At 32.9% G+C, this 13436-nt stretch overlaps 2 protein-coding genes and 1 pseudogene across 2 annotated transcripts; 1 reads left to right on the top strand and 2 right to left on the bottom strand.

The window, feature by feature from the left end:
- Positions 1 to 317: 317 nt before the first annotated feature.
- Positions 318 to 740, bottom strand: LOC149536841 (uncharacterized). The gene has a single exon (XM_089806355.1). It carries the CDS (start codon positions 738 to 740, stop codon positions 318 to 320), a length of 423 nt encoding a protein of 140 aa, XP_089662481.1.
- A 5235-nt stretch (positions 741 to 5975) lies between these two features.
- On the bottom strand, positions 5976 to 6789 carry LOC149536842 (uncharacterized). The gene has a single exon (XM_089804726.1). It carries the CDS (start codon positions 6648 to 6650, stop codon positions 6228 to 6230), a length of 423 nt encoding a protein of 140 aa, XP_089660852.1. The 5' UTR covers positions 6651 to 6789; the 3' UTR covers positions 5976 to 6227.
- Positions 6790 to 11344: 4555 nt separating this feature from the next.
- Positions 11345 to 12524, top strand: LOC149536843 (glucan endo-1,3-beta-glucosidase 11 pseudogene; annotated as a pseudogene).
- Positions 12525 to 13436: the final 912 nt, after the last annotated feature.

Raw genomic sequence — 13436 nt, forward strand, 5'->3', positions numbered from 1 at the left:
GTATTCATCATACATGAGTGATGAGACTTTCTTAAATGTCAGAATTCAAAGAACTGCACTACAAAATTCATAAAACCAAAGGCTTCAGAAAATTCTTGGCAACCTTATACTATTTGAATTAGCCCACCAGCCTTACCTGAATGCAAATAAAAAAATTTGGTATATATAATGAAAAGCTACTGAAATTTTGACAAACAACATTGGGAAAATTACTCATGGAAACAAAGCCCAGTTGCCATTGGCAGAATCTACAACAAATTATTTACACCGCCATTAAAATATATGGGCCAGAACTGGAGTAAAATCAAATAGACTAATCAATTTTCTGCAATTTTTACATCCATCTTCACTCCAGAAGTACCATTCATTCTGACAGAATCTTCAACGTTCAAAAGACTGCTTTCTGAATAGTACCCTGCTTTCTCCATAACTATCTGAGACTGATCTTCTTGAGAAATTAAAGACGACCCAGATCTTAGAATTGGCGAAACCAATACAAAATCTTTGAAATTTAAGTCATTTAACATTCTGCCCATTAATGTCTTACAGATGGGATTCGCACCAAACTCTGGCACAGAAGAGATGAGTTCATCTGCTGTTATGAAACCCTTCCTGTTTCTATCAAGTGCAGAGAATTGGTGATAAAAGGAAACAATCTGTTGGTGTGAGAACATGCAATTGCAGTGCTGCTGAACCTCCTCTATTTCATGGCTTGTGAGCATTGATGATACGCTTCCCATTCTCTGATCTCCAAAATTAAAGCAGAGCAAATTTATGTGACTTCACCTTGCTTGGGCTTGCCCTGTCTCTCCAGAGCTCTGAAATTTATGGACAAAAGAGGACAATTTGTGATGAAATACCAACGTATTTTTTTAACATTGTTTGTGTAAATGATATTGAGAACAATGTGGCAGACCCGATTATCTCTAAGTTGGATGATAGGAAATGGTGACCTGGATTTGTTTTATCCACAAATTGGCATGATCTGAGGTAATGTGACATAATTTGAGGCGTGGAGATTTAAGCCCAGAGTGCAATTTTTAGCTGCACCGGTTTGTGTTCCCTAGGTCGCATTATTTGCATCGTTACTTATAATATATTAGATGTTGTCTTCCAATTAAATTATGATTATACAACAGTGGAATATCAAGTGTATTATACATTTGTATGGTGAAAAAAGGAAAGGACCTAGGCATTTGTTTTTTGGGTTTATATATAGTGATAGTAATATAAGATTACACGTCAATCTTTGTTCGAGGCACTTAACTATGTCACAGACAAAGTGTAATACTTTTTTTCTTATGACATTTGTACTCGTGACATCGCTTTTCAGAGTAGAAGTTCAGTGATTAAGCTCCCATCTCTGAAAATGTTATGTGACAATTATAATTCACTGCTATTTTTTTATGGTAGTTTATTTGGCAAGCCTCTTGTATATAACTAAGGTTGTAGGACTAGATTGTCGAGTGCACATAAGACAGCCTAGACTAGAAGTTGTGAGTGAAGAGTGGTGTTTTGTAAATAGATCATTGATCGTGAGGCAGTTTGTTTGTGGAAGTGAGAAGTCGTTGTGTAGAGTTCAGAAGGATTTTGCAGGCGCGTGGAGTCATAAATGATTGAGAGCTTGAAGCCAAAAGGAAAAGTAAAGGCAAGTGAAAGATAGCAGATTGAAAAGAAGATTTCTGAAGAAGAAGGGTGGGTCATAAAAGAGACCTGTAATGATATCATTTTCAGAATGATAATAGTAGGAGAGCTATAAGATGTGGAGATTATAGTTGAAGGGAGATAGTTGCCCACACAAATGCAAGGAGGGCGGAGAATACAGTCATTTGGGTCATTAATCGGTGAGTGAATACAGAGAATGTGATGGAGGAGAAATACCTCAGAGGTTGAGGTACTAGAAGAGGAAGAAGTTAAGAAGGAACAGGGTAATGCATTGCTTCGAGAGGAGATCATGAGGATTAAAGAGTTGCTAATTATGAGTGAAGATGAGAAAGAAGGCATAGTTGTGTGATATAGGATTTGAGGTGTATTTGTGCGTTGAAAAAAAGTGAAAAAGAGGATTGTGTAGTGATAGAGTGGAATACAGATGTTAAAAATTCATATGTAGAAGTTGTAACAGTTGTAGAGGTGAGACTTGGTGGAGGTGGTCAGCTCATGGCAGAGTAAAATGCATGAGTGGAAAAGAGTGGAGAGACTATTTGGTGGAGGCGGCCAAATAAGGGTGGATTGAATCCTGTGAAGGAGAAGAGTAGAGGAAAGAGCCATTGGTCTAATGGGACAACACATGGTGGATGAAGTTCATGAGAGGAAAAGAGTTGTAGGAGGAGGACAGTTGTTTCAGCAATATGCTCAAAGAGAAGGAAAAAGAAGTGACTCTATGAATCTAGCACAGTAATGGAGTTTGCTTCCAACAAAAGTAATCTTACTCTCTAACTTCATTTTGTAACTTCTACACAAAAAATTTCAATACTCTACTTGTCTGGTGCACAAACACCCAGTCAGGCAAGCAATCAACACTACCTTCTTGTTAGTTTCGGCTCAAGAAAGGTGGTTCTTCACATTGCTTGTTAGACAATGAAAGATTCATTACTTTGCCAGGAATATTTAGAACTACAACCAACGCTTATGCAAAAAGTATATGGAACTACAACCAACGCTTATGGCATGCATCTTCTTAGCATGAGTCAAAGTGGGAGTCTTAGAGGAAGGTTTGCAGGAATGTGGAAAGTTAAGCTAGATTATTACAAAAGGCGAAATAAGATTGTTGCAGTAGCTAAATCTCTTGATTGTGTTGCTGCTAGTGATTTATCCGTTGAAATGCATCTAAAGGCTTGTCTTCATCAGGAGCCTGAGAAAACTACTGATAGATTTGCACCATTCTCCTCTCGTAGGATTGGTGCACCCCTGTGATTGTCAGTTGCAATGATTGGTTTCAATCCTTTGATTATTAGCAGCAGCTATGAAATAAGGAAGCATAGACACTTTAACAGAATTCCTCGAAGAGACATTATGATTGCAGGATATGTAAAGAAAGAATATGAAGAAAGCTATAGAAATACAATCAAACTATACATATTAAGTTGCGAGGATAGTCAATTTTTTCAGTGAACCTTGGGGATTTGCACTCCTCCCAAATTTTGAAGTACTCATTCTTGAGATGTTTTCGTATTCGCAACCACGTTGCCACTAGGATGGGTACTTGAATTTCTATTTGAATTTTATTTTTGAATGTTACTACAATGTTACTTAGTTGAATGTTCCATGGTTCTAGTTCTTGTTGCAATTTTGCTATGATCAATTATTTTAATTTGGTATATTGTACTGAAACATCATTTCATAACTAGCATTTCAAGTTCTATATGTAACATATACAACACCCCTCCCTACCCATCGCCATCCGCTGCCTTTTGTCCCCCATCCCAAAAACCCGTCCGGACGTACCCAGCACTAGTGTTACACTGATTTATTTTTTTTATAACAGTTTTTAACCTAACATTGTGTGTGCTGCTTGGATGTGTAGTTGCAGCCAAAGTGAAGAAGGCCACAGAAATTCATAAGTTGAATAGAGAGACCTGGAGTACAATCACATAGATCAATTAATTTCCTGCATTTCCAACATCCATATTCACCCAGCAGTGCCATTCATTCTGACAAAATCTTCAACTTTCCAGACACGGTTTTCTGAATAAAACCCTGCTAGCTGAGACTCTTCTTCAGAAATTAAAGAAGACCCAGATATTGGAATATAGAGAATGCGATGGAGGAGGAAATACCTCATAGGCTGAAGTGGTGAAAGAGGAAGAAGTTTAGAAGGAAGAGAATAGTGCATTGCTTGGAGAGGAGATCATGAAAATTGAGAGTTTTTCGTTACGAGTGAAGATGAGAAAAAGGTATAGCTGAGCTACCTGAATAAGTAGTAGTCCTAGTGGCGATAAGTGATGATGAAGATATCATTACAACAAAAGAGGTAACTTTTTATCAATTTGTAATATAGGATTTGAGGTGGATTTGTGTGTCGAAAAAGGTGAAAAAGAGAATTGTGTAGTGACAAAGTAGAATACAAACATTTAAATTCATATGTGGAAATTATGAAAAATTTTAGAGGTGAGACTTGGTGGAGGTGGTCAATTGTGGAAAAAATATCATAAGAGGAAAAAAGAGTGGAGAGGTTATTTGGTGCAGGAGGCCAGATAAGTGTGGACTGGATCTCATGAAGGAGAAGAGGAAAGGAGTATGGCACATTGCAGATGGAAGTCCATGAGAGGAGTGAAGAGTTGAGGGATAAGGATAGTTGTTCTAACAATATGTTGGAAGAGAAGGAAGTGACTTTGTGTATCAGGCACAGCGATCTGCAAAGCTCATCTTATTACCTAACTCAATTTTGTATGTTCTACTTGTAATATTTTCCTACTCGACATGCCTGGTGTACAAAGCACCCGGTCAAACAAGCAATCTGCACTGTCTAAAAAATATTATTTTCGGTTGTTTTGGTGTACTTTCTTTAGCTTTAGTTTAATGGTCCTGACATCTCTTCGTATTGTTAGTTTTGGCTCAAGAAAGGCGGTTCTTCACATTGGTTGTTCGAGAATTGCAGATTCTTTACCATGCAAAGAGAATATATAACTACAACCAATGCTCATGCAAAGAGTACATAGAATTGCAACCAACCTTATGCCATGCATCTTCCTAGCATGAGCCAAAATGGGAGTTTTGAAGCAAGGTTCATGGGAATGTGGAAGGTGATGCTGTCATGAAAGACAAAATAATATTGTTACAATAGCTAAATCTCTTGGTTGTGTTTCTACTAGTGATGTATCAAATGAAATGCATCTAAATGGTTGTTTTTATCAAGAGGTTCATGTAGTAGCTTTAAACATCACGCACTAAGGAACAAATTAAACTTCAATAAAATTAGTCAACTTTGATTATTTAATACTTTTGACCTAAAAATCAGGCATTAGGGTGGGATATTTAAGCCAGCCCAAGCAAATTAACGATACTCTGTGCCATTCTCCCCTCAGAAGGTTGGTGTACCCCCTGTTTTTGTCACTTGCAATAATTGGTTTCAATCATTTGATAATTGGTAGCAGCAATGAAACATGTCTGTAAAATAAGGAAGCATAGACATGATATATGAGATGTTTGAGAAAATTCCTTGAAGAGACGTTATGATTGCAGGATATGCAAAGAATGGATATGTCGAAATCTCATGGTGTTGCAGTTTGACAGCTGCTTTTAAGTGACACACTAACATATTAAGTTCAATTTTAATTATTTAGCACTTTTAATCTACAATTCAATACTTAATAGATATGATTTGAGATCTTCTCAATTTGACATTGCGTGTATTGGGGGCTGCTTGGATGTGTTGTTGCAGCCAAAATGAGGATTGCCACAGAAATTCATAAGTTGCAAGAACAGAAAACAATAGAATAGGGGATAGCACCCCAGAAAGGAAATAGAGTTACGTAAAAGAAGAGAAGGGTTCCCTGAAAGGAGAGAAAAAATATTTATTTTATCGCTATGGTTTTGGTTTTGAACGAGTGGATTTGTGTATGATATGATTGAATACGAATTGAGTGAGGATCATCTGAAAAGGCTCCTTGATTTCTTCTTGCATCATAATGTAAATATTAGCATTTTAATTAAATTTTTAATTTCATTATGCTGCATGAATCAGATAAAACTCGTTCCTGCATTTTATCAGACAGAGAATGCTAGAGATTTGGGTTGCACAAGGTTCATGATACATATAGGTTTAAAAAGGCACACTCTCTATTGTAATTTAGTTAAAACATAACATGAAGTGTTTTGAATTAAAAAAAAGGGTAAACATTTATTGAATCAGAAAGATATAGAGAAAAGGATTAGACTGTTCAATAGGAAAAGAGCTTTAAAGAACTCTGATAGCAGATCATAGGGAACATTTCAAGAGACAATTTTGTCCCTTATCCACCATATTCCAAACAGTATTATCCAAATTGAACAAAAAAATACAATTTCATCTCAAATTTACTCACAACAATAATATGTCTACTTTCTTTGGCTGAGGACGAAGGGGATAATTGCTTACACCTATTTTTAAGACCACTAAAATCAGAACCTGGTTTATTTACCAATAGGTGGTCTCACTAAATCTATGATCAAAGCCCATTTGCTATTGGCCATCTGTACACTAAATTATATACACCACCATTAAAGCATGTGGCAGAATTGGAGTACAATCAATTTCCTGCAATTCCAGCATCCATCTTCACGCCAGAAGTGCCATCCATTCTGACAGAATCTTCAGCTTTCCAAACACTGTTTTGTGAATAATACCCTTCTTTCTCCATAACTTGCTGAGACAGATCTCCGTGAGAAATTAAAGAAGATCCAGATCTTAGGTTTGACAAAACCAATACAAAATCTTTGAAATTCAAGTCATTTAACATTCTGCCCATTAATGTCTTACAGATGGGATTCGCACCAAACTCTGGCACAGAAGAGATGAGTTCATCTGCTGTTATGAAGCCCTTCCTGTTTCTATCAAGTGCACAGAATTGGTGATAAAAGGAAACAATCTGTTGGTGTGAAAACATGTAATTGCAGTGCTGCTGAACCTCCTCTATTTCATGGCCTGTGAGCATTGATGATATGTTTCCCATTCTCGGATCTTCAAAATTATAGCAGAGCAAATTTATGCGACTTCACCTCTCTTGGGCTTGCCCTGTCTCTTCAGAGCTCTGAAATTTATGGACAAAAGAAAGACAGTTTGTGATGAAATACCAACGAGAACAATGTAGCAGACCCGAGTATCTCTAAGTTGGATGATAGGGATGCGAGGTTTTGAACTGGTGACTTGGATTTGTTTTATCCACAAATTGGTATGATCTGAGGTAATATGACGTAATTTGAGGCGTGGAAATTTAAGGCTGGGGTACAATTTTTAGCTGCACCGGTTTTTGCTCCCTACGCTGCATTGTTTGCATCATTATTTACTAGGGCGATGTCTATGCACCCGAAAATATGCACCTAATGTGACAGTTATTTGAATTTGTTAATTAATTTAAAACTCACATAACAATGGTTCTCTGAATTTTTTAATTAATTAATAAATTCAAAAAACTGTCACTTCAGGTGCATTTGTTCGGCTATTTAGTCAAGGGCATTTACTAGCACTTGCACCAGAAAGAGGTGCAAGAGGTATGCCGATAGGTTTGTCATTTTAAAGAAACATTAAAGAGATGTAAATCAAAAGAAAGATTTCAATTTGGTAATGTACAATTTACTTATTCAGAAGTTGAACAACATTAATATTTTATTTAATGTACTACATTCCAATGTCAAGAATTGGTTTGAAATGTACAATTGTTGAAACAATTTGTTTTGCATTTAAATACACACATAATTTGAGTCATATTTATGACTAGCCAACACAAAGCGGTATGAAAAAGGGAAATGGTTTTGATTGAAAAGAGGAAGTACATATGATTAAATGGTGTAAAATGTAGAATGTAATTAGTAAAACATTCTATTAATATTATTATTATTATTATTAAAACAATCTTCTCTTGTATCCTACATTTTAATATTTATGGAGCTAGTATTATAAGTGGGACATAGTTATTAGTATATTATTATTAATAGTATATTCATAGAATATAATAAACTATTCATATTCTATAAGATATTAATAGCTATTAAAGTATAGGATACCCTATTAAATATTATTTGGGATATATAGTTAAGGATATTTATTAATTCGATATCTTATACTATAATATTACATATGAATAATACATTAATTTGTATCCCTTTACTTATTATTTTAAATAAGTTCTATCATTATTTTGTGAGTTTTTTTTTTTTTTTTTTTTTTTTTTTTTTTTTTTTTTGTGGGGGTGTCTACAAGTTGCTAAATGATTTCTCATCTTCAAATCTATGCATACAAGGGCATTAAAAAGGAAAGATTGCGGCAGCTTCAAAAGTGGGAACAAATAGGACTCCAACATAACACAAGTAGGTTTTGTATCCTTAAGAGAGAAAATGGAAAAATCATAATATAAATATACAACATAAATATTGTCAACCAAATTTTCAAGTTTATAAATCTTAGATATAAAAAGGACCAAAACTTTTTAAGCTTCCAATGTTCGCCCATTATGGTTATATTATTATTGGATAGAAACTCTTAGGCCAATCTATGGTCAAGGTGCTCATATCTTTAAGTGTTTGTTATGAAGTTTTCTTGCTCATCATAATAGTCAAACAAAACAAAAGTGTTGTTATGAGATTTTCTCAACCAAGAGATTATTATTTTGTTATTATTAAATGGATAGTTTGTAAATGATTATTGTCATTGACAATGTCTATATTACATTTCATCAACAATTTTTATCACACTTTATTATTTATTATTAGTAATGATAAAGAGTAGAGATAAATGTCAAATGATACGTTGTAGATCAAGTATAGCAAAAATGTAAATGATAAGGAAAGGACTCGTGTTAATATTCCTTTGCATGTTGAATAGTCTATCCATTGCATTTCACCAATCAAAATGACACTATACTATTATCAAGTGTGTCAATATTGGCTTATTCATCTATATAGTAGATGAGGAAATAATAATAATTAGAAGAATAGTGCAGCTTTATTGGTTCAATAGTACACAACAATTAGAACATTTGTACAAATAATTTATTTATAACGACTAAATTTATACAAATTAAATTATTTATACAAAAATATTAGCTATAGAACAATAACTCATAGTACCATAACATTAGCCGCCATTAAAACTTAAAAAAGACATCAGGATAGACAATTTAAATTGTCTTATTTTAAGACTAGTCATTATAAATATCATTGATTTCTGAGAATAGATCACATGGTTTGAAAATCAAGAAATTTCTAACAAAAAGTAATATAATTAGAAACAACAAAATAATTAGATTAAATAACACATTTTCTTGCATGAAGATTAAGGTTGTAATGAAAGATAGGGGCAAAATAAAAATATAATTGTATATTTTTAAAAAATTGATATTAAATGATCTGTTTTAAAAAGTTTTATTCCAAATTTGGTGAAACACAAAAAAAATTAGTAAATAATACCTAGAGTTTTATTAAATGAAAAACCTTATTATGAGATTAATAATTGTTTATAATCTCTACATTCCGCTAAAAATGTAATATGGAGGAACTCCAATAAAAGGGCTACTATAAGACAACAATTTGAGCCAATTATATAATATTTTCCTACGACAAGTACAATAAGTATGAATTTGATTCACAAATGAAAGCATTTAAGTTTTTCAAAATTATCTATATATTTTTGTTATCGGATCTTTATTAGTATTTGTCGTAGGCTATATACTATTGCAATCAAGTTTTGTATCTACATTTCGCTAAAAATGCAATACGGAGGAACTTCAATATAAGGGCTCCTATAAGACAACAAATTGAGCCAATTGTATAATATTTTCCTACAACAAGTACAATAAGTATGAATTTGATTCACAAATGAAAGCATTTAAGTTTTTCAAAATTATCTATATTTTTTTGTTATAGAATCTTTATTAGTATTTGTCGTAGGCTATATACTATTGCAATCAAGTTTTGTCAACAAATTATTAATAAAACTTGATTTCAATAATAAAAAAATTAAAAATTAATATAAAGAATTTTTTGTAGATTATATACTATTACAATTGAAATTTAGGATCTTATACACTGCAATTTTCCCTGCATTTTTGTTTTCTTAAATTTCTTATTTTATATATTATAGTGTTCATCTATATATCTTTTTTTTTTCAAAAAAAACAATTAGCTCATAATAACTATTTGCTTACTATCTCCAATTTTATTTACTTAGTAAAATTTAAAAACTTAATAATTGTAAATATTTTCTATTCAAATCAAAATTTCTTTGAATAATAATTACAAATATATAAAAAGTTTATTTGATAAAGGAATATGATTACTCTTTCCATTTGAATAAACTTTTAATATTTTATTTTATTTTCAAAAATATATTGGAAAGAATTACTTTTTTTTTCATTTTTGCATTCTTTACATTTTTTCCATTTTACAATATTTCTAACAACTCTATTAAATTTATAATTTAATATAAGTAATCTTTAACAAAATGAATTTTGTTAAACAATTTTTCATAAAATGCTTCATTACCAAAGAAAGCAAAATTTGGCACATTTTAAATTTCATTTTATCAACACTATTTATTATATTGTATACATCTTTATAAAAAAAATTCTTTTTTTTTTTCTTTAATGACTTCAAATTTGGCATGTTCTTCGTACTCTAAGTATTTTTAATTATATAATACTAATAATTGATAAATAATAATTAAACATTTAATCATTGATGGATAATGTAAATTTTTGGTCTAAGTAAAAATTGTAAATGTTGAAAGAAATATCATTTTAATAGAAGAGAATTAAATTGAGAAAATTTCAAGGTTGTTAGTTGTGTTTTATGGATAGATTGTGTTCCTATTTTTTAGCATCAACCTTTCCGTTCACACTGTGATCCATCACTAAAGGAGAAAAATATTAGATCAAACTTTCAAAGGTTGTTTTTCTCTTCAAGATTGCTCTTTTGTTTTCCTAATATTAGATTATAGAGTTTAATCATAGGAAAATATTTTCACCAAATTTACATCAAAAACTATACACAACAATATTATAAGTTAGAAATCATATAATATTTTTTTATCTATTGCCTATCCATCCATCCATGAGAATACTACATAGGATCATATTTAACAAAAGACACGTGACTACAAATTTATTGCAAATTTGTCTATGTTAACAAACTTTCAAACTGACAGTCAGCTATGAGGACACAATCTGATCAATGTTGACTTCGTCTTATTCCTATACTTCCAAATGTTTGAACTTTAATAGATTTTTGTTTTTATGAAAAGCAAAAAGTTACAAATTTTTAAAAAATGTACAAATCATTTTAGTATGAGAAAGATTTTAACCTCTCGCCTTGCTCTCTTTTTTTTATATGAAATTGTATAATTTAATAAGAAGAATAAATCAAAATATTTAAAATCAAAAAATCTATACAAAACAACTGGATAGAACTTATGTATCCAAATATCTGAATACTTCAAATATTTAATTGTACAGAACTTATGTATCCAAAAAATATCTGAATATACATTTGACAATATTACAAAATACAGACAAGAAGACTTGATTGACTGTAAATTGAAAATATAGCCCTCCATCCTCCAATTTCAAAACCTAACCCTCATCTTCAGAGCAAAATTGTTGAAATAAGAGTCGCATGATGGGCATGGTAACCATCACACTCTAACCCCCCTTGGATGGTACAGCAATATTTTACGTTTGACAGCTATGTGGGCCAAACAAAAAGTGACGTTTTGGTGAGGGAAGGAAATTTGAAGTTGGTCAAGGTACTCGCTCAGTCAACTCGATGGCAACATTCATCTGCTTGTGCTCGCAGAGGTGAACCATTTGTTGGTAGGTTTGGACAAGAATTTCAATGATAATAATAAGGCCGAGTGGGAGAAGTGAAAGAAAATTAATGGGGTCACACCAATTGAGTCAGCGAGCAAATAATCCACATATCTTCACGTTAGTCGTGGGTCCAAAAGGATGGATTTGACTATGAAGAGTAGACAAAGACAAGGGAGGCATTGATGGAGGAGAGTAGAAGTTAGAATCAACCTCGTCTACATTTGCACAGAAAGAGAAAGGTAAAGCACCTCACACACACCTTGTTATCTGGATCCTTATTATCGGCCCTACTACACTCTTCAAACTCTGCGCGGGCGCATCAACTATGGCCAAATCGCGGACAACCTACCGGCTCCAAAGCGAGTCATGGGGCTTTTGAAATCAATCAACATCCAAAAGGTGAAATTATATAATGTAGATCCGCAGGTTTTGAGAGCTTTTGCGAATTCTGAAGTGGAACTTGCAATGGGTTAGGGAAACAAATATGTGAGCAACACGACAGATCAAGCAACGGCAGAGGATTGGGTAAAGACAAATGTGCAGGCATACTTACCGGCCATGAAGATCATGAGCATCACAATGGGAAATGAAGTTTGTATGGGCAACGACACGAATCTCATGAAGAATCTGGTGCCAGTGATGCAAAATATCCATTCAGCGCTGGTGAGCCTTGGCCTGGACTCCTCCATTAATGGCTCCACTATGCACTCCAACTGTATACTTTTCATCTCTTACCCTCCATCCACTGGCATTTTCAATCCTCAACTCACCACTTTTCTCACACCGCTTCTCGAGTTCTTTACGCAAGCTCATTCGCCGTTCCTCATAAACACCTACCCTTTCTTTGCCTACAAGGCTGGTCTGAACCAAGTCTCACTAGATTATGTATTGTTTCAACCAAACAACGACATGATAGACAACAATATGCTTTATGCTCAAATTGATTCGGTTTACATCACTTTGGCTTTTCTTAATATCGATGTCCATAACCTCAATGGCAGTTCCTTTCTGCCATTAGAAGACTAAGTTTCTTGCTTGATTTTATAAAGCTAGGAAATGATGAGCTTAAGATGGCTAAATGCAACGTACTTGTTTTACTAATGCAAATCATAATGGACAAGATTTCCATTAGATTTTTCTTAGATTTTTTCATATCAAATCATAATGGACAAGATTTCTTGAAGATTTTCTTCATTATGTGAGAATCAAAAACTAATGGCCCAGATTTCTTGAAGATTTTCCTCATTATTCAAGAATCAGAAACTGAATCTCAAGTCGTAACATCAAGTGATTTTAAATCAAGAGATAAGAAGGTGAAGTATTCTATACTATATAATTTTTTTCGGTGATAAAAAAACTACTGACTGAAGATGGTATACCTTCCAGCGAGTGAAGACAAATGGTTTGCAGGTGTGAGACAATTTTTGATTGCAGGCAATCCCAATGGGAAAGCCTATCGGCTAATAAATTTGGTACAACAAATAAAGAAGTTAAGTTAGATTTAAATAAATCAACCAAACTATATCATATAGTAAAATAATATATCAAATATATATCATAAAGAGAAGAGTCCTAGTACTGTCCACCAAATATGATCTAACAATGTAGCCATAATAATGTAACCATATTAAGAGGTAATCACCATTTTCAACAATATCCTAAGGAAACATTTAATCAGAGCTCCATTTGGCTAACCCTACCAACCAACAATGGAAAGCATCCATTAATTTCTATTTGAATTAAGATGTCTACGCAAAACTGAAATATGCATAATATTATATTCTACAATCTTATCAATAACATTAGATAAAGACATTTCTTTCAATTTTATGTAAAATATAGATCTTTTAAGCACAATATTTACCTAGGTTTTATGTATAATGTTTTATGTATTGGGTATCTATATAACATTTAGATACCTTTTATGAATAATGTTAC

The sequence above is a fragment of the Cupressus sempervirens genome, chromosome 10 (genome assembly GCF_028749045.1).
Source record: "Cupressus sempervirens isolate cs-2001-9-10 chromosome 10, ASM2874904v1, whole genome shotgun sequence".
Classification (NCBI taxonomy): Eukaryota; Viridiplantae; Streptophyta; class Pinopsida; order Cupressales; family Cupressaceae; genus Cupressus; species Cupressus sempervirens.